The 25,647-nt window shown below is 47.5% G+C and overlaps 1 protein-coding gene across 2 annotated transcripts in view; it reads right to left on the bottom strand.

Annotated features, from left to right (window-relative positions):
* Positions 1-206: 206 nt before the first annotated feature.
* P3H2 (prolyl 3-hydroxylase 2) overlaps positions 207-25,647 on the bottom strand; it is a 127,770-nt gene continuing 102,329 nt past the window's right edge. Inside the window, exons 8-16 of one of the 2 annotated variants that reach the window (XM_054983141.1) lie at positions 25,310-25,404; positions 17,877-18,004; positions 14,990-15,085; positions 13,044-13,194; positions 9,973-10,090; positions 9,588-9,663; positions 6,008-6,148; positions 2,352-2,418; positions 207-820 (exon numbers count right to left, since the gene is read on the bottom strand). In XM_054983141.1, coding sequence (XP_054839116.1) covers positions 768-820; positions 2,352-2,418; positions 6,008-6,148; positions 9,588-9,663; positions 9,973-10,090; positions 13,044-13,194; positions 14,990-15,085; positions 17,877-18,004; positions 25,310-25,404 — 925 coding nt within the window. In that variant the 3' untranslated portion in view covers positions 207-767. Of the gene's footprint in view, positions 2,419-6,007; positions 6,149-9,587; positions 9,664-9,972; positions 10,091-13,043; positions 13,195-14,989; positions 15,086-17,876; positions 18,005-25,309; positions 25,405-25,647 lie in introns of both variants that reach the window. The other variant, XM_054983142.1, reaches the window with a different exon arrangement.

The raw sequence follows: 25,647 nt of genomic DNA, 5'->3' as shown, positions 1-25,647 counted from the left end.
GGTGTGAGTGTGAGTGGGGGGGGGAGGGAGTTGTGAATTTCCTGCACTGTGCAGGGGGTTGGACCAGATGACCCTTTAGGTTCCTTCCAACCCTATGATTCTATGATTCTATGCCCTAGAAAGAACCGGTTATCTGACCCATGCTTTGATTCTTGTCGTGCTTTACAGAGAACCCAGATAAAAAGAGTACACACAGCTGTTTTTTTCAGTTTCCTTTTTATTCCTCCTGGGGTTGGATACAACATTAAGTCCCCTTCAGTTTCCTGGTGGCAGGTAAACCTCTGGTTACTTACTATGCCTGGAACAGACTCATTCTGAAGACGCTGGGGAGGTGCACAGGTTGTTACAGACCTGCCCGGCCGCTGACTTTGAGAGGCCGGAGAGATTAAGGACAGGCGTTCGCTGCACGTCTGTGCTCGGAGATGGAAAGAGATGATCCCATGGGATGTTCTCCTGAGCAATTCCCACTGAAATAAATGTGCACTCTGGAAAAACGCAGTGAGACGTGCACAGGGAGCGGTCCTGGCGGACTGCAGCCTGTGTTGATTGCCATGCAGGTCTGCCATTTGGATTTTCCTCTCCAAAGGTCTCGTGGCTTCTGGGGAAGACCTTGTACCGTCCTTGAGCACTTTCCGATTCCTCACCCCATACTTTCTCCAGTGCGTCACCCCCATGAGCTGTTAGTTGGCACTCCTTCAGTAAGGCGAGGGACTCCTCGGCTCCCTGTGCACCAAGGTCTCCGACTTGTTGAAGAAAGGGAGCCGGGCTCAGTTGCTCCAGCAAAGTGCGAGGTCTTGGCAGCATTGCAGCAGAATCCCAACTATGGAATTATTATTAAAATCAATGACTGATCTATATCTTTCTTTACCTTACAAACCCCAGCACAAAAGGAGCTCCCAGTGGTCCCCAGCCAAGAACTGGCCAAGCCCAATTTGGCTTTCAATTCCTCAATGCTGCAGCATCAGAAGCTCACAGGGGATTTAATTCCCTGTGTAATGGGGGTATTACACCCCCATAGAGAGTAATGCCCCCAGTTCCCACTGGAAAACCACTGCAGAGGGATTTTGGATCATCATCCAGTGAAGGTCAAGAGGAAGGCAATACAATGCTTCTTGATTCAGCACACAATTAACTTCTGGAACTCCTTGCCGCAGGATGATAGGCAGGCCCGCAGCAGGGCTGGCTTTACAAGACCATGAGATACAGTCACGGCAGGCCCGTGTTTAGAGGCAGCATATTGGAGTACCAGATGATGAAGGTAAAGGCTGGAGGAATGACGATCAGTAAGTTGTTTCACACGCAGAGGCAGCCAAGACTTCTGACCATACACTGAGTGCTGGGTCAAAATAATAACATTCGATTTATATACTGCCCTTCAGGACAACTTAACACCCACTCAGAGCAGTTTACAAAGTATGCTATTATTATCCCCACAACAACAAACACCCTATGAGGTGGGTGGGGCTCAGAGAGAGCTGTGACTGACCCAAGGTCACCCAGCTGGCTTCAAGCGGAGGAGTGGGGAATCAAACCCAGCTCTCCAGATTAGAGTCCCGTGCTCTTAACCACTACACCAAACTGGTTCTCAAAAAGGGCCATTTGTCAATTGCAACATGGCCTTTTTAACCATCAGCCCATATTCCAGTTTCCACTCTTCACAGGCAGAGCAGAAATTCAGAGCCAGATTAATTCAAGACAAGGCTGACACTGAAAATTGTTCGAGAGAGCCGAATTTGCATGCAGAACTCAACGGGATTTCGTTGCCTGTTCTACAAAGGCCCAGGCTTCAACTGCAGAGAGGCCGGGCGTCATAAGTGACCAAATGCATGCCTCTAACTGTGGGATCCACAGGAAGTTGGCCCCAGAACCATTTTTGATACCAGGGGGCTCAGACCTGGCACACCTGAAAGCGACAGATGCACAGAAGTACATCACCAGGAAGGAGCCAGAACCGTTTGGGATTAGAAGCGCGGAGTTCGGAGGCTGAGGAGCCAGCTTAGAGCGGGGGGCAGGGGGGAATCATTTGAGGATGGAAGCACCAGGCAGAGAAGTTGCAAATGGGCTGCAAGCTAGAAGGGGGATCCAGAAAAGGGCCGGAGAATCTCCACGGAAGACTCTGGAGGACTGCCCGGAAAAACGGTGTGAACGGAGAGCTGTGGCCACCCAGGAGGAGGGTTTAATTGCACAGGAATCCCACCGCTTTCCCCTGTTAAACTTGTCCATTAACTTATTCCGAGACTTTGTACAAAAATAAAGGGTTCTGATAAGATTTTAAAACAAATATTAAATAAATATTTTTTTTAATTGTGTGTCCTTGGGGCTGGCTCATAGCTCATCCTTGGGGTTGATACCGAGTTCACTGGGTCCAAGATGCTCCTGGTTTAACGCGGCGATGACTTCGTCGGCTTGGATCCGCTCCTGGGGAAAAGAGAAATAGAGGATGTAAGGGATGACGGTCCTGATCTAGGTAGCCCAGGCAAGCCCGATCTTGTCAGGTCCAGGAAGCTAAGCAGGGTCGGCCTTGGTCAGTAATTGGATGGGAGACCTCCACAAAGACCCGGGTTGCAGAGGCAGGCAATGGCAAGCCACCTCCGTTAGTCTCTTGCCAGGAAAACTCCTCCAGGGGTCGCCATGAGTCAGCTATGACTTGACAGCACTCTCCACCAAGGGATGGAGAATGAGTGGCAGGAAGAAACGACATAGCAGGTATAGGTACCTGGATCGTGGAAGATCAGGGCTAAGTGAGAGGGGCAGGAGTTATCTGAAGGGAATTTGCATTTCCCCCTTACGGCACTTGGGAAGTTGTGAATGCAGCATTAATTCATTCACCTACAGGACTGGCCCTGGTTTCTTCCCAAGCTGCCTACTGGATCAGGTACTTCCTTAGATCTGTCATATGCCACAGATGTCGTAAAGGTGTAAAGGCTCTTGGGTCTATGGAATATGCTACCCTCCGCCCTTTCCCCGGCTTGTGCCTCCGAGCCATTAGCCCTGTTCCCTAGTTACAGTGAACGCATGACCATCTGTGCACAGTATACACTTGACTAGTCTCTCTATACATGTGTTGAGTAAGTCTCATATTACATTCAACACATGTATAGCTGAATGTGTAAGTGAATACCACCTCCCCATTTATCCAAGTATTTTATTTTTTAGATTTTTATACTGCCTCTCCCTCGAACACGGTCCAAAGTGGTTTACAGTATTAAAAACTTGTCCCAGTTTCATTTGTAACGTGGACATACATTGACTCTTTCTTAAAATATGGAGGATGTATGTTCACCGTAACATGTGAATGGGGTTATAATCTCTGAAATCAGTGGGATATAGAGATTCTTAAATTTGTCTTTTGAACCTACCCACCAGTTAAGATGTTCCTTTGTCATGTTTTCTTCCCATCAGCAAACTGGTGGGTGGTTGTGGGGAAAAAATCTTTTCCACAGGGGTGATGAGTCTATGAGTTTCTCTACAGGAGACCTCTTACATGGGGACGCTCAAGTGTGGGGAGACGTAATGTTAGCCGGGAAGCCTAGTTTAAAAAGACAGCGCCAAAGGCACAGTCAATTTCACCTCTCTACACAGAGCCGGCAGAAATCGCTCCTCAGAGGGTTTGTTAATTTCAATTGACAGAGCCTTCCAGAGGCGAAGCTGAAATTAACAAACTGTGTAGAGAGGTGAAACTGACCGAGCCGTCCACTCTGCCTTTTTAAATTATGCTACCTGGAAAACACTCTACACTTGAGCGTCCTCACGCAAGGTGTCTCATGTAGTGAAACTCTATGGCACACTCTCCCAAGTGAAACGGCTCTCGTCCCTTCCCTGGTGGCATTCTTGCACCCTGTTAGGAGAGCCTGCAGGCCCCTCTATTAGAACAACTGGGTGCTGCTTCCTTCTGCTTCTGTGTGACTCAGAAGCTTGCAAATGCTTTCTGCGACTGGAGTTAGTCTAATAAAAGTTGCCACCACCTTTCCCTGGCTTTTTTGCAACTGCTGGCTATGCAATGCTCCGTTGGGAGGTTTGCTTTGCCATTTCTCCAAGAAGGCCATCAGGTGGCAGCAGCACCCCAAGAACTCGGTCGGCGCAATCTCTGCATGTTTTGAGATGCGGTGTGCAGGAAGGTTTCGAACTCAAACAGACATGAAGTGAAGATCTCACAGATCTTTGTTCCTCTTTAAAAGGTAAACCAGTGGCGTGCGTGGTTCTGATTTGGAGTGGGTCTTCACAGAGAGGGGAGAAGGGCTTTAACAGTCCAACCCACCACCTGGCTTTGATCGGAGAAACTTCCCACTCCGTCCACTTATTGGCACTTTCAAGAGAAAAAGAATGATGGGCATTTAAAGGGATGAACTTTTTCTCTCTAAAATGCTAATATTTGTCTGTGTGTGTGTACGTGACATTTTCATTCTAAATATGAAAACTCTCCTGAAGTCTCTCGTCTTAGGCCTGGTTTATGTGTTTGTGTGTGTTATGTGCCGTCAAGTTGCCTCCGACCTATGGCGACCCTATGAAAGACCTCCAAAACATCCTATCATTAACAGACTTGCTCAGATCGTGCAAACTGGAGGACGTGGCTTCTTTTACTGAGTCAAGCCATCTTGTTTTAGGTCTTCCTCTTTTCCTGCTGCCTTCCACTTTTCCCAGCATTATTGACTTTTCCAGAGAATCTGCAAAGCCTGGTTTATACTAACATTTTATTATGGAGTGAAACGTGCTCTTTCACATTGCGGATGAGTGGGGAAGTCACATGATTGGGCACACCCCCTTATTAAAAGGAAACCACATTGAATCTGCCTTACACTGAACCAGGCCATCCGTCCATCAAAGTCAGTATTGTCTACTCTGACTGGAAGTAGCTCTCCAGGGTCTCTGCCACATCACCTACCGCTAATCCTTTTAAATAGAGATGCCGGGTATTGAACTTGGGACCATCCGTATGCCAAGCAGATACTCTTCCACTGAGCCACAGCCCTCCCCATATGGACAACTAACACGGCACCCAGAGAGGTGGTAGCTTAGCCTTCTGTCTTACTGCTTAGTTTTATATCTGCAGAGGTTGGGTGGGTGACGTAGGAAAGCAAGCAGGCATGCAATTCCTCAGTTGCTATTTCAAGGGGTACACTCCACACATTGTTTTCTTGTATGACAAATTGTTCCATCCACATGGGTGGCACAAGAAACCATCTTTACTCCTCTTGTTAAAATGTCTTAGTACATTTAAGAACCATCAGCACAGCTACCCCCCATTCCCTGCTTCATCTTGTCATCTCTAAACCCTGCTTACACGTTTTTGAGCACTTCATCTTTCATGCAGTGGAAACGAGCAAGAGTCCAGTAGCACCTATAAGACTAACAAATTTGTGGTAGGGCATGAGCTGTCATGAGCCGCAGCTCACTTCTTCAGATACCAAAATAGTAAAGAGTCCAGTAGCACCTTTAAGACTAACCAACTTTATTGTAGCATAAGCTTTCGATAACCACAGTTCTCTTCTAAGAGAGTTGTGGTTCTCAAAAGCTTATGCTATGATAAAGTTGGTTAGTCCTAAAGGTGCTATTGGACTCTTTACTATTTTGTGACTACAGTCTAACACAGCTAACTCCTCTGGATCTGACCACTTCAGATACCAGTGACTCACGAAAGTTCATACCCTACCACAAATTTTGTTAATTTTATAGGTGCTACTGGACTCTTGCTCTTTTCCACTGTTACAAACAGACTAACATGGCTACCCGTCTTGATCTTTCATAGATGAATTATTTTTAACATATTAACACCCTTCTTGGACTATGGTTCCCAGAACTGACCTCAGGACTCAAAATCAGAATGTACAGCACCAAGCACACTGTTGGCACTTCTGTGCATGTTAAGGAAGACGGCTGCTTCTCTAGGAGAGGTTTTATTGCAGGATGCTGCAGTATATAAACACCCCTGTTTATTGGATGGACATTTTCAAGAAACCACTTGGGTATGACCCTTCCTGTCCAAGTGCTCCAACAATAGTAAACTCACCAATTCCCGGTAAAGTGGGTTTAGGGTAAACCACAGAGCGACTGCGCACCGCTGTCCCTTGGTGACTGCTTTTACGCCATGAGGGTTCTCCCCACCCGATGAAAAACTGATCATTCGTCCACACTTTGGCTTTACGGAGGCCTGTCAGAATTAACAAGATTGTACTTGTAACTACTCAAAAACTACTCTGAAGTGACAAGGAATGTCTCCGAAGATGTCTGCTTGCAAGTTCTGATGCAGAGATTATTCTTGGAATGCATTAGGGTGTGTTGAAGATTCATTTAAGGTGTGTTGAAGATTCACTTAAGGTGTGTTGAAGATTCCAGTTGGCAGCAGAGGGTAGGACCCGAAGCAATGGGCTTAAATTACATGCAGAAATGTACCGGCTGGATATTAGGAAAAACTTTTTCACAGTCAGAGTAGTTCAAAGGTAGAATCAGCTGCCTAGGGAGGTGGTGAGCCCCCCCCCCCCACTGGCAGTTTTCAAGAAGAGGCTGGATGGATACTGGTCAGAGATGCTTTAGGCTGATCCTGCACTGGGAAGAGGGTTGATGGTCTGTATGGCCCCTTCCAACGCCATGATTCTATGATTCATTTGGAAGTATTTTTGAGGTTTTCTTCCCAGGTTTTCTCTTGTATTATTGCGACCCCCCCCCAACCCCAATCTAGAATAGCTGCTCCATTTTGCAGCTAAACTGCTTGGAACAAAACTTATCGGTCACGCTGATGAAAGCACAACATTTCAGTATTACTAACAAACTTTGTGTGCGTAAGAACATAAGAGAAGCCATGTTGGATCAGGCCAATGGCCCATCCAGTCCAACACTCTGTGTCACACAGTGGCCCAAAACCAGGTGTCCTCAGCAGGTCTGCCAGTGGGGAAGGGACCCTAGAAGCCCCCCCCACACTGATTGCCCCCCCCCAAACACCAAGACTACAGAGCATCACTGCCCTAGACAGAGAGTCCCATCTATACCTTGTGGCTAAGAGCCACTGAAGGACCTCTGCTCCATATGTTGATCCAGTCCCCTCTTGAAGCTATGCTTGAATCTGCCACTACCTCCTGTGCCGTGCGTGCTTGTGTGTGTGTGTGTGTGTGTGAGGAGAGATTTCACACCTCTGCTGTGTCTACTATTTCATAGCACTTGATCTGTTTTTGAACCTTTTCTACCCCAGCTATGAAACCTAACAGCCAGTTTATACATTACCAAATATTTCTGTAAAGAAGGCACACAGGAGGAAAAAAATGAAATTCCGCGTATCATTAAGATCTAGTATTAATCTACTAAGTGTAGTTTCCAAATGAGACCAGTAGATGGGGGCAAAGGGTTAAAAATCTTAAGTTTAGTTACTTATTTAGTATTGTCCGTTTATTTATACAGACGCACGTTTATTTATGTGTCATATATTTCAAGACAGTAAATAAAGAATTGTTTCCAAAATATTCTCAATTGAGCAGTACTGCCAAAATCCAGTAACGCATTAATCCTACAGCCAGTGTGTGTAGTGGTTAGAGCAGGGGCGTGTCCCATAACATGGTACCCTTGGGCGTTGTGGTGCCCACCACACCTTTCCTGACCCCCCCTTTTTTAGAAAGTGGGTGGGGCTCGATGGGACTTTTGCTCAGCATGGCTTTTGATTGGCCCTCGGAGTTCTGATTGGCGGTGCAGATCTTTAACAACATTGCTTTGGCAGCAGCTGCCCCCCCCCAACACAAGGGTCTTCACTGCGTGTCTGAAGGCACCCACCACCCTGTGTCAGAATTTCAAAGGTGCCTGCAGGATCGTAATGGTTGGGGATCCCTGGATTAGAGTCTGGGAGGGTAGGAGAGCTCCAGGTTCGAATCCCTGCTCTGCCATGGAAGCTTGCTGGGTGACCTTGGGCCAGTCACACACTCTCAGCATAATCTACCTCACAAGGTTGTTGCGAAGATAATTGGAGGAGAGGAAAACAATGTAAGCCACCTTGGGGCCCTGGTGGTGAGAATAGCGGGGTATAAATAAAGTAAATAAATATATGATATACAGGGGTCATTTTGTAGAAAAAGAGCTAGAGGAACTCATTAGCATAAATCATTAGCATATGCCACGCCTCTTGCCATCACCGGGAGTGTGTCATTAGTATAACTGATTTGCATATGCCACACACCCCGACATCGCCTGTCCTGGCTGTTTTGGACCCAATCCTGGCCATTCAGGGCCAAAATTGGGCCCAAAATGGCAAAAAGGGGCTGAAAATGGCCGAAAAGGGGCCCCAAATGGTCAGGATCAGGCCACTGCTGAGTGGGAGAGTGATCCGCCACCCATCAGAGGCCCGATCCAGGCTTTTTCGGCCCCAATCCAGGTTGAAACGGGCCCAAAATGGCCGAGAGTCAGGTGGGCGGGGCCACCTGACATGTGCCCTCTTTGGGGAACTGCTGGAACTGCGTTCCTGCACATTCCCCCTCGAAATGAGCCCTGATGATATATACATAATTACTGAGAGTTTGGAAGCTTTATGAAAAACTCTATTAAATAAAATGAACCAGTTGTCATAAAGTTGGAACCGCTTTACGGTAGCAGCCATTTTTTAAAAAAAAAACTTCATTTAACAAAATAAAATGTTGTGTTATAAACACATATTAATACTCTAGAAGAAACAGAAACAAGTGGCACTTTAAAGATGAAAATATTTGTATTTTAGCATTAGTTTTCATGGACTGGAAGCTACTTCATCACATATCAGTTGCGGGACACGCAGCCGCTGATCTACAATTCCCGTCCTGCAGTAAAAGAACTTCAAGGGGAAACCGGTATAAAGATGTGAAGGCCCAGGAAAAAGAAATTGGGGGTGGGGTGGGGGGGATCTTTTTGTTCCTAAGTTTCATCTATATATCCTGACTATATAGTTAACTAATTATCGGTTGAATTAATAATGAGGTTCTGTTTGTGTTGTATATCTGAAAACTGAATTTTTAATGTTATATGGTTATTGCATTTTGACAGTTCTTGTAACACACAATCTTCAATTTTCTCTTTAATTCCCCCCCCCTTTTCTTTCTGTACCCCTTTATCTGTTTTTAAAATAATAAAAAAAAAATTTTTGAAAAATCTTTTTGTTCCTGCTTTTTTTCAAAGACTTAAAAATAATTCTGAAGGACCTGGACTCGGTGGGTGATTGTCATTGTCAATTTGATGCCTGGGGAGGGACTTTGTTTTGGGGGGCCCTGATCTGCCGCTGAGGGAAACAGGATTCTGGGCCATTAATAATAATAGTAACAACAACAACAATATTCAATTTATATACTCCCCTTCAGGACAACTTAATGCCACACTCAGAGTGATTTACAAAGTGTGTTATCATTATCCCCACGACAATCACCCTGTGAGGTGGGTGGGGCTGAGAGAGCTCTGAGAGAGCTGTGACTAGCCCAAGGTCACCCAGCTGGCTTCTAGGAGAGGAGTGGGGAATCAAACCTGGCTCTCCAGATTAGAGTCCTGCTGCTCTTAACCACAATACCAAAATGGTTCTCATTGGTCTGTTCTAGCCAGACTCTTTGGACTCTCTAACCAACCCAAAGCAAAGAAAGGGCTTTGCTCACCGTCACGGTCTTAGCATCCATTTCAGTAAAGATGAATTCGCCCCCTTCGAAATCACTGTTCATGTAGAGGAGAGCGCTAGAAATAGAGGAAGAGGGAATATCATGGTTGGATTAATCACAGGGGGCTGTACTTGACCTCTGCAGCCCAATCTTTTGCACATTTACTCCCTCCCAATCCTGGCTTGCAGTCTGAGGCCAGGAAGCCTCTAGCTTGAAACTGGTCTTTGCCATGAAGTCATTTGGTGGCCTACGGCAAGCCCCCCTTTATCCCCACTCATTTATAGCACGGAGAAAATAACACCAGAGCTGCCCTTGCACAGCAGTAAAGGCACGAAGAAAGGGGGCCGGGGATGTGCCCAACAGCCCCCCCCCCCCGCGGCTCTACCTGTAGTCGCGGAAGGTGTACGCCGGGGGCTCTTTCCAGCATTCGTTGGCTTCGGGATCCAGAAGGCAGTTGTCAGCGTGGATGGGGTGGCTGAGGTCATTCCTCTTGTCCTGTTGGCCTGCCAGCAACAGAGACATGTTTTTCCATCTCAGTAATGAGCTCATACTGCCACACACATCACAGCAACACGGATTTTACAGGCTGATTCGTAACTCTTGCGGTATGGGGGGTGGCTCCCTTCCCGCAGTAACAACACGAGAATAGCTTTGACACAGGCCAGCGTCATTTGTGTGTGTTCGAGTCTCTGTTTTCTCGCATCGAACTAGATTGCTTTTAAATAACTTTAAAAAAAACTGGAGCAATTGGTTGAGAAAGCAGTGTTTACACTGAGCCTGGAACCAATAAATAAATGTCTGATTTTCCTCCTAAAGTCAGAAGCCGGGGCCTTTGAAGTGGTGGTGCCAGAGGGAGAAGCCACTCACTAGTCAGTAGTGTGAAATAGTGATTTTTGCATTGTTTTAATTTAATCAAAGAGACCATTAGTTTCCACATGGTTGTGTTTTGCCAATACCCCTCTCACACTGACTCTTTGAAACTGGCAAATGGTGTATCTACTTGGGAGACTCCAGGCATATAGAAAAAAGTATTGATTTTGTGAGTTAACCAAAAGGAAAAAGTGTTTTTAAAACCCTCACCTAATGCCGAGCATGCACTGGGTGGCCTAATGCCAAGAGCAGCTGAAAACCAGCTAAGTTTGCAGGTGCCAGCCTGCACATGGGCAAAATCAACAGTAGCCCATACACGGGCTTTCTCGGTGGTGGCCCCTACCCTGTGGAACGGCCTGCCTGAGGAGGTCAGGAGAGCCTCCACTGTCCTGGCTTTCCACAAACGATGCAAAACTGAATTATTCAAAAAGGCTTTTTACTCAGATAGGAGGGAAGTATTGTAGGGAGGGGCTATTAGGTGCTTCGCTAAGGAGTTAGGAACCATAGACTTCACCCCTATGTTGCCTTGCATATTATTTGTTGCTCTGAATATGTACTCCTATATACTACCTGTGCTTCATGTTATCTATGTCAGTCCTAGAATTTATTCTGTTCTGTTTCAGCCATTCTTCAGCCCTGTATTGAATCCTTGCTAATATTATTTCTTTGCAAAATCCTATGACGTTTTTAATGGAAATGTCCTTGATCCTGATTGTACTAATCTTACACTATGTAATCTACCTTGAGTCTCAGTGAGAAAGGTTGACTATAAATGACATAAATAAATGAATAAATAAATAAATCATTTTCTTTTATTCATTCAGTTTCTAGCCAGCCCTCCCTGCAATCAGGCTCCATTGACGGCTTTTGCCTACAGGAAGAAGAAACAACAGATTTCCTATCAGACATTGCATCATATGAATTTAGTAGTCATCGGAGCAGACTCTTGGTGCCTATCATTGTAGAGGAACCGTAACACTGGACTGTGGAGCACTGGGTCTGAACAAGGCATTTTTTCTGGGGAAAGAGGTGGTGGAACTCAGAGGGTTGCCCTCGGTGAAAATGGTCACATGGCTGGTGGCCCCGCCCCCTGATCTCCAGACAGAGGGGAGTTGAGATTGCCCTCCGTGCCACTCAGTGGCGCGGAGGGCAATCTCAACTCCCCTCTGTCTGGAGATCAGGGGGCGGGGCCACCGGCCATGTGACCATTTTCAAGAGGTGCCGGAACTCCGTTCCACCGCGTTCCCGCTGAAAAAAAGCCCTGGGTCTGAATATTTACGCATGGAGTAGAACATACTTTATTGAAAATCTGCACTTTGCACTAGCACTTTGAATAATAAAATTATATACTGTTAGTGTGGTCTTCTGGGACCTGCGGCCCCTTTGTGTATTCAGGGTGGGTTACAACAATAAATACTATACAAAATAAAATGTAATCACATTAGACAACAGTTTACAGTATAAAATCCCAATTAGGTGCAAACAGTCAATTAAATACAACAGCCAAGGGCGTCTGCCAACATATCCAGGTGAAAGGGCTGCGGAGAAGCCAGAGAATGACGATGAAAGGTCAAGTCTGCCAAGATATAATCCAAGGCACAGAATGGCGTCTCGCCAAGGAGCAAGAGCACATTTATTAAACAAAGCAAGCAAAATACAAAAAGAGACGTAAGTAGCACACATGCAAAGACACCACAACGGGGAAGCATACAGCGTTTCAGCGCAATAACAAAAAACAACAGAGGAAAGATACCACCTGATGAATGCCAGCTTCAGTTGTCTGGGACCCCAAAAGACCACGGGCAGACCCCTAGGGCCAATTTGTGTCCAGCATGTTACTGGTCCGTCTGGGTTGATGTCCAGTTTGAGAGGAACTTTACTAAGATTTATATAGGTTAAACTTACATATGCCACTCACGTCAATCCTCCTCAAAAGAGAGATGATTAGAGAGAAGTTGATTGACTGTCACAAAGGGAAGGTTCAAGACCAACACATGCTCTCCGTGTCCAAGGCCAGCACCAAATAAAGGAGATGCTGCCGCTAGCTGAAGGAATTGTTGCTTGCCTCCCTTTCTGTCAGGTGTGTTAATTTAGTATCCTTGCAGCCAGTTTGCTTAACCTCTCTGGGAATCTATGTATCCTTGTATTCAAAACACCAGCAACGCCAGAGCTTATATCAGCAGAAAACAGTACAGCTTGCATATTCAAGCAAGAAAGCGTTTTCAGGCCCTGGCAGGAACAGGGCAAGATGGCAGAACTTGTGATACACCATCTAAACTCCTCAATATATAATAGTCTTGCGCAATGCCACTGCAACTGGGAGAAAGGGTTTGGTCCCTGAGCGCTTAGAGAGCTTACTGGAGGGAAAAGATTCTTCGGGGGGTGGGGGTTGGAGGGTATCCAAATTGTCATTTCATCATCATCCCCTGTGCATGAGATTTCAAGGGCCCCCAGCCTGTCCTCTGCAAATAATTGATGTAAGCTGTCTTAGCACAGAAGGAGGGGAACAATTATCAGGTTAATAAATATGCCCCCCAAGTTAGTGGGGCAGAGTGGGATGTACCCCACATTTGGGCCCCGTCTTACCTGCCAGGGCGGTTCGACACACCAGGTGTGTGTACGAGAAATAGAGGGTGGAATTAAGCATGAAGTAGGATTCCACGATCTTGCGGGCTTTCTCGCTGATGTCATAGAAGAGGCGGGCGCTCCTCAGAGGGACACGCCCCTCATATCCAAACTGCAGGCAAACCAAATCATTAATTGTCTTCAATATATCTATTGTCAACATGGCCAAATCTGTGGATACTTTAATCCAGAGATTAGAGCAATGAACCGATGAGACAGTTCTTTCTACGGTCCTAAAAAGACCCATGCTTGCAGAAAAATCTGAAATCTAAAACAAAGGAACAGTGGGAGCTTTAAAAAACCCAAATAATAGAAGGTGTGTGTGTAGCTTTAAGAAATGAATGCCCTCTCAGTGGCCATTGTGAGGTTTGATAGGCAACCAAAGCAGTATTGCCAGCCTCGAAGCCTTGGTTTCTGTCCGTAAAAGGCAGAGGGAGGGGGCAGGGGCCTTTCCAGGGCTGTTTTACCATAGAGTTTCTGGCAATTCCTAGAGCTTGTAGATGTTGTGCCCTGGAAGTGACATGCTGGCAACTAGGCTGGAGCCTTATTTTTATTTATTTTTCTTCTGGCACTGCTTAGAGAGGTAGGAAACCCTGAGACTGGGGGGAAGCAGGGAAAAAACCCTGCTTCCTAAAAGCATTAAACTTGGGACAGATCACCAATGCAGAAATGACCAGGATTTCTGTGAAACTGCTTGAAGAAGTCACCTTGAGATTTGGAGCGATGCCACTGGTATGCCAATGACACCCAAGTCTTGTTATCTGAATCAAGTGAGTCAGTGGACAATGGAAACCAGAATGAGCGAGATGAAAGGTCACAAATTGAAACTATGTCCAGAAAAGGCTGAAGTGCTGTTGGTTGGCAGCACCCTAGCCAATCAGGGTTAAGGAGACAGCTTCTGGACAGGTAAGCACTCCTCCTCCAGGAGCCAATCCACAGGTAGTGTGCACTGTTAGGTCTATGCCAATTTTGGAGGCCCAGATCATCTCTGGAGTTTGTATAGCCTTCGATCAACTTCTTGTTGTGCCAGCTGCACCCTCCTTTGGACAACTGGCTAAACCTATCCACACTCTGATCACATCCAGGTTAGATTACTGCAGTCCACTGGAAACGGAGCCACCCCTGCAGACAGGAAATTACAGATGGTGCAAAATGCAGGATTTTTTTTTTTGACTGAGAGCAAATCACACCAGTTCTAGAAACATTGTTGCTGCCAATTTGATTTTGGGCACAACTCAAAAGAACTGGTTCTTTCTTTTAAAACTGTAGCAGGATACTCGAAGGACTGCCTTCTCCCGTATCAACCTGTCTAGCAGGTAAGATCAGCTCTGGAGCACCTGCTCTCACCTTTGGAGGTCAGGCGAGCAGAGACTGAACCAAAGTTCTCAGTGGCGGCTCTATGGGGATAATAACAACACACTTTGTAAACTGCTCTGAGCGGGCATTAAGTTGTCCTGAAGGGCGGTATATAAATCGAATATTGTTGTTGTCATTGTGTGATTGTGGAATGCCCTCTGGACAGTGCTTTGGTAGGATTCCCTAACTTGTTAACTATTAGGCACCAGGTGAAGAAGGCCTTTTTATTCCCATAGACATTTGGCTGACATTTGGTTTAGTGCTTTGGTGGGATTCTCTGGCTTGTTAACTAGTACGCATCAGGCAAAAGCTTTTTAATTCACACTGACATTTGGTTAACTGGTATGATCTTACGAACCCGTTTTTCCTACAACATTTCAGACTGTTTTTAATTGATGTATTCCTGTTGCTTCTTGCTTTATTGTTGCTACCGACTGTGTTCTTGGCTTCATTTTTTTTTAACGTGAACTGCCTCAAACGTTTTAATGGTGAGACAGTCAGTGGGTGTTTCAGAGAAATAAACACACAAAGTTGTACAGCAAAACTCGCACCTTGAGAGCCTTGAGGACGGTGGCCCCTTCGAAGCGTTCATTGGGGGTGTGAGGCGAGGTTTTCCCTCTGTACCCGTCACCAGCCAGTATAATATCCTGAAAAAGAAGGAAGGTAGGGCAAAGCTATGGGCCAAGCTACAAGTGAGGAATACACTTGAGTTTGTTCACTTGCCAGGCAAGTGTCATTCCTCACTTGTAGCTTGGCTGCCAGAGACTGACTTTCTCAGACATGCACGAACACTGCGACTCAGAGTAACCCACAACACACAAGGATGCAACCATCAGCCCTGAAGTTCTGCTGTGCAAACAGCATGGAAGTGAATGGGAACTCTGCAACTTGTACCGCTCTCGTCCCTTTCAGGAGTTGCACTGCAGGGCGCTGCTGGGCAGGGAAGGCTGGCCGTCAGTATTTAGCTCTGCACCTCTTCTTCCTGTTTTGAACCTGGATCTCACAACTTGGCACTTAGCGTAGCTTCCCCGATGACCGCAGAGCTTGCTGGATTAAAGCCGACTACTCTGCAAGGCAGCTCAGCTGCTGTCCAGCCCACAGAAGGCCTCAGCTCACGGGCATGTACAGAAAGTAAATGAAAGACACATGGATGTGATGGGCAATGAATGCGGTCAGGGTCCTGCTTTCCCCTGTATACCACCCCCCTCGGTAGCCTCTCTTGATCCCTCTGTACCCGTCACCAGCCAGTATAATATCCTGAAAAAGAAGGAAGGTAGGGCAAAGCTATGGGCCAAGCTACAAGTGAGGATCCCTCTCTCACGCAGGCTTGCGTGAGGGCCAAACTACAAGTGACAGCAGCCACGGTTCCATCCTGTGGCCACTGTGGCCCTTTAAAAAGCAGATGCTTCAAAAATTGCCACGGGGCCCCAATCCAGATCCCGCATAACTTTTCAGGAGCCAACTCCCCCACTGCTGTTTCAGTGCCTGAAAAGCCTCGGGGGGTAGGGGGTGGGTGGGACCAAGAGCTACTGGGGCTGCCACACCACACATGCAATCCGAATCAAAGCCCATGGCCATTTTTAAAGCACTGTAACTGCTTTTAAAATGGTGTCAGCAGCAGTCACGGGATGGACCTGTGGCCATGTCACTTGTAGTCTGGCTCTGGGTCCTGTTGTCTGGCTTTCAGGCCGCCCTAGCTGCTCGTGGCCTAACTTGCAGGCCCTGACCTAGACATCGGAAGCAACTTGCACAAAGGCTTGGTGCTGAATTCAGTTTGGTGTAGTGGTTAAGAACGTGGGACTCTAATCTGGAGAGCCGGGTTTGATTCCCCACTCTTCCACTTGAAGCCAGCTGGGTGACCTTGGGTCAGTCACAGCTCTCTCAGAGCTCTCTCAGCCCCACCCACCTCACAGGGTGTTTTGTTGTGGGGATAATAATGACATACTTTGTAAACTGCTCTGAATGGGCGTTAAGTTGTCCTGAAGGGCGGTATATGAATCGAATGTTGTTGTTGCTGTTATTATAAGTCTATGTTCCATGTCTGTTTGTTTTTTTTGCCGCCAAGTCATAGCAGACTTATGGTAACCCCTTAGAGGTTTCAAGGTAAGAAGTGGTTTGCGATTGCTTGCCTTTGCACCCATCCAAGTAATAACTAAGGCCGATCCTGCTTAAGTTCTGAGATCTGGTGAGTTCAGGCTAGCTTGGGCTAGCCAAGTCAAGGCCTATGGCCTATACCAGCTTTTATCAAGCAATGCTGGTACATATTTCTGCCATGGACTTTCAAATGCAACCGAGAGTGTTCAAGGCCAGTTGAGTGACCTCAGAGCCCGGAAGTAAAAGCTCTCCTGGCTTCTGTGGGTAGAAGGGCTTTTGCCAATCCTTGTATTTGGGGGAGGGGGACACACACCATAAACACATGAATCAGGGCATTGCTCCATCAGATCAGTACTGGCTACTCAGACAGGCAGAAGTTCTTCAGGGTCCCAGGCAGAGGTCTTTCATATCAATCACCACCTGCTCCTTTTAATGGGAGACGTGGGGGATCGAACCTGGGACCTTCGGCATGTCAAGCAGATGCTCTGTCATTGAGCCAGCCCCATCCACTCACTGGTGTGCTTGCTGCAAAGAGATACTGTGTTGTCCTGCTCTTCCAACACCAAGGACAAAGCGAGCAGTAGAGGGGGTGCCCAGTCATCACACATTGGTTAGAAAATTTTGCTGAACACGAACTAGCAATTAGCTCACATTTAAGGTTTTGCAAACAGACCTTGCCAGTTCTGTGATCTGAGCTGTTATGCTTAGGACAAAGGAACGGCTTCATTTTTAATTGCAGGCTAAAGTAGGAAGGGGGGGAATCCTGTTTGAGGTTAGTCAATAGAGAGCCAAGCTACAAGTGATGCCTGACACAGGTTGGACACTTGTCAGCTTTCCTCAAGTTTTGATGGGAAATGTAGGCATGCTGGTCTTACAGCTTGGCTCTCCATTTAATTGAAGTTTACAGAAACCCACAGACACCCAGCAGAGGTGAAGGGGGGCGCCCGAGGAGAGCCCGACGCCTGCAATCCCTTCCCGACCGCATGTTCTCCCTCCCATAGACTTCCGCTCTGTAAACTTCAATTAAATGGAGAGCCAAGCTGCAAGATCAGGACGCCTACATTTCCCATCAAAACTTGAGGGAAGCTGACAAGTGTCCAACCTGTGTCAGGCGTCACTTGTAGCTTGGCTCAGAGTCTTATCAACTTAAGAAAGTATTTAGGGATATATAAGAATGGAAGCGTTGCTTTGGGGCAGACATAAGCATAGCCAGGTGCCCCTCCCCTCAATATGTGGCCCCCGAGTGAATTCAGAGCGCTCAAGGCAGGAATTACATGTGCAAAGAGGCCTTTTGGAGCATATGTATGTCTGTGAAACTCACAGATTGGGCTGCCCGCTACTCACATGGGCGATTTGATGCAACTCCCGGCATTCCTTCTCCGAGATCACGTTGTCCAGCAGCACTCTTTGGGTCCCATTCAGCTGCTCTGAGTTATAGACAAGTTCCACGTCGCTGTAGAGCAGGGGACCCCCTAGAGAGAAACAGAGCAACCCTTGGTAAGATCCTCCTGGAGGTATCCCACACAGGGAACATGGATGCCACCCAGAACGGGTTAAGTGGAGATGTCTCTGTCCAAGGGCAGCTTGTGTTCCAGATCAGACTCTAAGGGCAGGAAACAGCACTTGAAAAGAAAATGACCCTGGGGGGGGGGGTTAGCCCCTCCCTGCAGAGTTCTTAAAATGCCTTTTCAGATGCAGGCCATGAACAGAAGCTAGGAGAGGCTGACCTCTTCCAGCCCTGAAAATAAAAGCCAACAAGGCTATAATCCTGGCCAGTTAGACTTCCATAAGGCAGCTACTCTATGGTAAGATTTCCCAGCTCTGGATAGTCAACAGTGGGGGCACTCCAAACCACAAACATGTGCAATGCTCAGTGTGACGGAAACAAAGCGTGGCTGTACAATGCTGCCTTACATGGAAACAAACTACTAGTCTACCCTACGCCTGCTGAGATCCTTTTCATAGGAGACACCAGACGAGTCAAGCAACATACATATTCTACCACTGTGCATTCTTCCCAAAAGCACTTCTGTGCACCTCCGGGGGAGAAAAAATCCCTGCACAAAGGAAGTCAGGCATCAGAGTAAACTAAACTGTTCTTCTAGGCAAAGGTGAGATCTCAATGTGCAGGGAGATATTTCCAAGTTCCATGCATGTCACCAGCCCCTGCCCACCAGCAGCATGAAGCAGCAGAGGCTGGGGAAGGGGTGGCTCTGCCACTTAATTTCCCCGACCCTGAGAGCTAAACTACACGAGATGCCTGACACGTGTCAGGCGTCTCGTGTAGTTTAGCTCTTAGTGTGTGAACCATGAATGGAACATGCACAAGTGCCACAGACTGAACCACTGGCTTGCAAAAATACCTGACCATCTAGTCAGATGGGGCAAATGATCAGTAAGATCCACAGAATGGTTTTGTTAAGATCACAAAAAAAGTGGGGGAAGAGGCAAGTAATAATTTTTGTGGGCTAGCACCACGAGGGGAACGCTTAATGAACAGGTCAGAGCCCCGAAAAATCTGCAGACCTCATTTCCCTGGAAAGCATCATGCCCAAAGAGGCTAGAGCAGTCTTGGGGAAGCACCAGAGACAGAGAGGGGGCCACAGTGCTGGTGGGTGGGCTCAATGCTCTCGTCAACAATTCAAGGGCTGCTGTCTTCCCTCTGGCGTTTCAAAACCCAGAAAATCTCATCTTGACATTCTGCAGGGGCTCATCGAGAGAGCTAATGGGCTTTCCTGCAGCCCGGCCAAAGTAAACTGTCTACAGTTGCAGCTGCGTATTTCCATTATGTTGAGTTCTGAGAGAGAAAAAGAGCTTTTCTGGATTGGGACAAAGAAGGTTGCGTTGTTTGAAGTAACCCTCCGCATGGCCGTGGGTCTCTGCAACATTCCAGGGGGTCACGAAAGGCGGCGAGGCCTCTCCCAAGGACTCTCTCGCTTGCACAAGCTGTGACACGGAGCAGCTCTAAGAAGCAGAATACAGTGCGGCTGGCACTCCCTGCCAGGGCAACAGAGCGAGTAAGGGTACAAGTATTTGCCCCTTCCTCTGCTCAGGATGTTTCTTACACAGTTCCCAGGTGCCTGCCAGTGGTGGCCAATCTGTTGGAGATTCCTGCCACTGTCCGCTTATTTCTGGAGGTGGCAGGCTGCATGCACGTCCACGTGGCTGTCAATGACATCACCTCTGGCATGACCAGAAGCAACGGCATCGTGCCAGGTCTGATTATTTAAGAATTGCCCCAAAACATAGCAAAAATGCAAAGAAGACAGCAGCGGTGAGTACCCAGCATCCCCACCACCATGCCCGTTGCCATGCCCCAAATGGTTTGGGACCAGGGGCCTTCTGCCTTCTCCCACACAGCGCATGTGCGAAACAAACCGTGGAGCTGGCAGTTTGTCAGGCACAGCTTGAAGTTATTGATGGGTTACACAGAGTGAGAGACTGGAAGAAAAAACTTATCACTTCTTCTAAAACTACAGCCTCCACATAAACCAGTGGAATGGATTGTTCTGAATACACGCGGACAGAGCTTGATACTTACTGGACTGAACAGCAAAACGTGATAACCTGTGGGAATCGTTTATTAACTCTATTTGGAACATGATGAATTAAGGAAAAGAGTTGTACACTGTATATCTATAAATGTATGAACATATTGTGAACTTTGTACTGATTAAGTTAATGTTGAATCACTTAGAGGAATAGTATTGATTTTGCAACAGAGAGAGCATCTGCATTTTTCTCCCACACAGCACCTTCTCATCACCTGAGATCAGCAACAAATGCTTGGCTGAGTATGCCTCCTTCAGAGATACCATGGGTGGCAACCACAGACAGGCTTTCGAGAACTACAGCTCTCTTCGTCAGATGTATTGCCAGCTTTTGAGAACCACAGCTCTCTTCATCAGATGCATCATCAGCTTTCGAGAACCACAGCTCTCTTCATCAGATGCATCATCAGCTTTCGAGAACCACAGCTGTCTTCGTCAGATGCATCGTCAGCTTTCGAGAACCACAGCTCTCTTCATCAGATGCATCGTCAGCTTTCGAGAACCACAGCTGTCTTCATCAGATGCATCGTCAGCTTTCGAGAACCACAGCTGTCTTTGTCAGATGCATCGTCAGCTTTCAAGAACCACAGCTGTCTTCGTCAGATGCATCATCAGCTTTCAAGAACCACAGCTCTCTTCATCAGATGCATCATCAGATGCATCTGATGAAGAGAGCTGTGGTTCTCAAACGCTGGCGATGCATCTGACAAAGACAGCTGTGGTTCTTGAAAGCTTATGCTGCAATAAAGTTGGTTAGTCTTAAAGGTGCTACAGAACACTTTACTGTTTTGCGACTACAGACTAACACAACTAATTCCTCTGGATCTAGAACCACAGACAGGCATCTACAGCACTGCCTTGGATCTCAGGCTCTCTAGAGGGTGTCCTGTGAGCTGGGCCATTTCCACACATCCTAAAAATAGCGCCCCGCTCACTAAACACGGGTGGCTTTTCTGCGCAATTTCTGACGGCACTGATTCCAAAACAGATGCAGGCAGTTTTGATTCCGATTTGGAAATGGTGAGATCAGAAATTGCGCAGAAAAGCTGCCAGCGATCAGTGAGTGGGGTGCTATTTTTAGGACGTGTGGAAACGCCCAGGGTGTAGCTTTGCATCTGGAATTTGCATTACGGCCCTCCAAAACTTCTGAAGAAGGAAGTTTTGACTCTTGAAAGCTTGTACCCTGAAGGCCTGGTTGGCCTTTCTAACCTGCCACCAGACTCAAGTCCTAATCCAAATGACAGAAGGTCACTGTCCCAGTATATACCGCTTTGGTCAGGCCCCACCTGGAGTTCTGTATGCAATTCTGGAGGACTCACTGCAAAAAGGATGTGGACCAATTGCAACAGGTGCAGAGGAGAGCAAGCAGGATGCTCAGGGGCCTGGAGACCAAGCCCTGCGAGGAAGGACCGAGGGACCTGGGAATGTTCAGTCTGGAGAAAAGGAGGTGGAGCGGAGACAGGATTGCTCTCTTTAAGTATTTAAAAAGCTGTCACTTAGGGGGAGGGGAGGGAGCTGTTCCTGCTGGCAGCAGAGGACAAGACTCAAATGGGTTTAAACTACTGGAGGGAAGGTACTGGCTGCACGTTAGCAAAAGCATCTTCACATTCATTCAGCAGTGGAGTCGGCTGCCTAGGGGTGTGGTGGGTTCCCCCTCATTGGCAAACTTCAAGGAGTGGTTGGAGGAATCCTTGTCGGGGACCAGCTGTGCCTGCACTGGGCAGGGGGTTGGACTAGGTGGTCTGGAAGACCCCTTCCAACTCTTAAGATTCGGTGATTCTGTTCTATGATTCTAATGTTCGATTGCAGACCAAAATGGCTACCTACCTGAAACGATTAATTTATTCCTCCTTTTACCAATGGGTTTACTTATTGCTGCTGGCTTTATGTCAATTGTTCCTATGTTGAACAGCCTCTGTGAGCCGCCTCTAGCTTTTTAAGTGGAGAGTGTGACACACAGAGAGAGTGTTGAAATGAAAAGACCCGTGCCTGCTGGGTCAGGGTTTCCCCCGTCCTGCCCCGATGACATCAGCCAATTCAGCTGTTCTTCAGTCTGGCTCCAACTTTCTGTTTTGTTTGGCAAACTCTCTTGGGAATGTCGCGCCGGGAGCTTCCCGAATCCAAGATGTGTCAGAATTTTATTGTCCCGGATTAGTGGAGATTCTTTGTTCTGAGGGACAGGCTGTCCCATATCTGTTTCAGAGCCGTTCCAGTTGGCAGGTTCGGGGGCGGGGGCTGTTACGAGGTTCTGGAAATTGTTTCCAGCTGGTCAGAAGTCTCCATGCATAAAGCATGGCAGATCCAAACAATAAGAGTGACACATCCTCAAAGGAATGGCTTTTAAAACACGGACAGAGTTCTTAGCAGTAGAAAAAACTCTCACGGATGCCCCAGTGAGCCAAGGTCCTTTGTTGTAGGTGGACGTCCAGATTACGGTCAACCTCCCATCATAGTAGCCAAGAAAAGGCCAGTATCAGGAGGAAGGCCAGCGGTGTATTTTCCCAGCAGTTGTTGGGATCCACAACTGGTGTGCCCTGTAGCTTGGGTGGGGGAGCTCCATGTGCAGGCCACTGAACCAGCCACGTGCCCCATGGAATGCTGTAGGCGTAGCACCCTTCCCCTCCTTGGCCCTGGTCCAAATCAAGGGAGCTGGGTTTTTCTTAGGCCAGTGAAGCAGACCCTGTTGCTCAAAATCAGACAGTCTGATGGCAACACAAATGCATGTGATGGAGACAAAAGCCAGGCGTTGGGAAATGCTCAGCTGCAGGTTTCGGAATGGAGCCGTCGCAAAGCAAACCAGATGGGAAGAAGGTGGGGGTGGCTTTAAATCATGGGAAATTGATTTGAGCTTGCAGAATTGCAAGGGGAAGAGGGGCACGAAGGCATCTGGCAGTTGTGGCTCTCTGGGAGATTTCTAGGGAAATCACTTTTGCTTTTCTTGTCAACCGCAGCACAATTTCTGCCTGAAGTCAGCAGAAGACCGAGACGCCACCTCCTCCTCCAGCCTCCAGTTTTACCTGTAAAGAAGAGCTATGTTTCTGGGTAGCTGAGAGTGGGGCTGTGGCTGGAAAGTTCCTTTCCAAAACTATTCCGTTGCCTCTACAGCAGACTTGGACGCAGCTCAGAAAGGTCTGCAGAGAGCAGGCATTTGCCAATTCTTTTTCCACCGAGCTCTGGAATAGAGATGGGCATGAACCGGGAGAAAAACAAACCATGTAGTTTGTGGTTCGTCAAATTTCATGAACCATGAATGTTCACGAACCTGCCCCCAGTTCACGAACTGGTTCATTTGGTTCGTGAAAACATCACATCCAGGTCAGAAAATGATCACTTCCGGGCCAGCAGAAGGTCACTTCTGGGCCAGCAGAAGGTCACTTCTTGGTCAGTAGAAGGTCTGCAGGAAGTCCATCCCCTGTTGCCTAGGAAACTGATTGACTGGCACCAGGCTGTCTGCAGTGACGAACCAAAAAATGAACCAAACGAACCAAGTTCGTGGCAGTTCATCAGAAATGGGATCTGACAAACTGCTGGTTCGCAAATCACGAACGGGCCTGGTTCGTCATGAACTTTGGTTCATGCCCATCTCTACTCTGGAAGGCACTTGCCCTCTCGCTCAGTGAATTCCAGGAAAGGTTTAAAAGAGGGAATTTCAGAAGGTGCTGCTTTTCCTCTCCTTGTGTGAAAAGCTGCGCCTGCAGAGATCACCCACTCTTCTACAGAATCTTGTGATCAGCCAGTGAAACTGAAAAGGCGTAGATTCAGGACCGATGATTTCACGATGTAGATATGTCGTTAACCGTAGTTCTGTCTATGATAGTAAGAGCCCCGTGGCGCAGAGTGGTAAGCGGCAGTACGGCTGCCCAAGCTTTGCTCACAACCTGAGTTCGATCCCGGCAGAAGCCGGGTTCAGGTCGCCGGCTCAAGGTTGACTCAGCCTTCCATCCTTCCGAGGTTGGCAAAATGAGTACCCAGTTTCTTGAGGGCAAAGTGTAGATGACTGGGGAAGGCAATGGCAAACCACCCTGTAACAAAAAGTCTGCCAAGAAAATGTCGTGATGTGACTCCCCCCCCCTCCCGCACATGGATCAGTAATAAGTTGGTGCTTGCAGAGGGGACTGCCTTTACTTATCTGTGATCAGGGCTTTTTTTCAGTGGGAACGTGGTGGAACGGAGTTCCAGCACCTCTTGAAAATGGTCACATGGCTGGTAGCCCCGCCCCCTTATCTCCAGACAGAGGGAAGTTTGGATTGCCCTCCGTGCCAATTTAAACTCTCCTCTGGCTGGAGATCAGGGGGCGGGGCTACTGGCCATGTGACCATTTTCGCAGAGGGAGATTTAAATTTTAAAAAACTCCCCCCTTGTCCCAGCTGACCCAAAGTGAGATCATTGTGCGGTCCTGAGTTCCACCACTGAGTTCCACCACCTCTTTTCCCAGAAAAAAAGCCCTGTCTATGATAGTAAATAAGTTTAGTTGATTCGTTCTTTAATTATTTAGTAATTCTTATATATACTCAATAATAATTACATTCGATTTATATACCGCCCTTTATGACATCTTAACATCCACTCAGAGCAGTTTTCAAATAATCGAGTATGCCTAGACATTAGGTCTACACTGCATTCCTCAGTACCATGGTTGGAGAATGAAGAGGACTAAGCAGAGAGTTTTGGAACTCAAGTGGAAGGAGAATTGGGGTGAGTGAGTAGGAAATTGGATGAAGAAGGTGTTAGCTTGAAGCAGGGTTTCTAAAACCTTAGCCCCAGAGTCTCTTTTCAATGACAAGGCAAACCTTTGGAATAATTGAAGCAAAAGAGGTTGTGCGTCCAACCTGCATAAAGGGCTTGTCCACGGCCTGCCCACCCACCCACACAGGCAGGACGGGAGAGTAAAGTATCCAGGCAGGCTTAAGGATGAGTGCAGAAACTTTCCCATTTCAGAAATCAGCCAGGACGGGGTGACTTTTCCAGGAAAGGCGGTCATAGCAAAGTGGTAAAGAGTCCAGTAGCACCTTTAAGGCTATCCAATATCATTGCAGCGTAAGCTTTTGAGAGCCACAGCTCTCTGACGATGCATCCGGCGAAGAGAGCTGTGGCTCTCGAAAGCTTCTGCTGCAATAAAGTTGGTTAGTCTTAAAGGTGCCGCTGGACTCTTTTGCTACTCCAGACTAACGTGGCTAACTCCTCTGGATCTATGGCCATAGCAAAGTGATCTTCCGAGTGTCTTACCTTCCCTCAGCTCACGGTCCTCTTTCTGCAAAGTCTTCTTTCCCAGGGGCCGCCCGGTGCCATTCAATTGGTCGCTGTGGACTCCTGAAGGAATTCTGTAGAACAGAAGTTGAGAGGATTAATTGGGGGGGGGGGGGTGGCATCCAATCTGGCCCTTCTTTGTGTCCTGCCCCCCCAGTCAGAAGGGAAGTAGGTGCCTGGCAGACAGAGGGCTGTTCTAGCAGCAGCATCCCAATCGCAGACTGTCTTTTCCCTGGCATTTGGTCTTCGTAGTCTTAAGCGCTTAGTAAAACATTCGTTTTCCTCCAGGCTGTATGAGATCGTTTTGCTGGCTGGAT

This window comes from Eublepharis macularius, chromosome 6 (genome assembly GCF_028583425.1).
Source record: "Eublepharis macularius isolate TG4126 chromosome 6, MPM_Emac_v1.0, whole genome shotgun sequence".
Lineage (NCBI taxonomy): Eukaryota > Metazoa > Chordata > Lepidosauria > Squamata > Eublepharidae > Eublepharis > Eublepharis macularius.
This window is presented reverse-complemented; position numbering and strand designations above follow the sequence as displayed.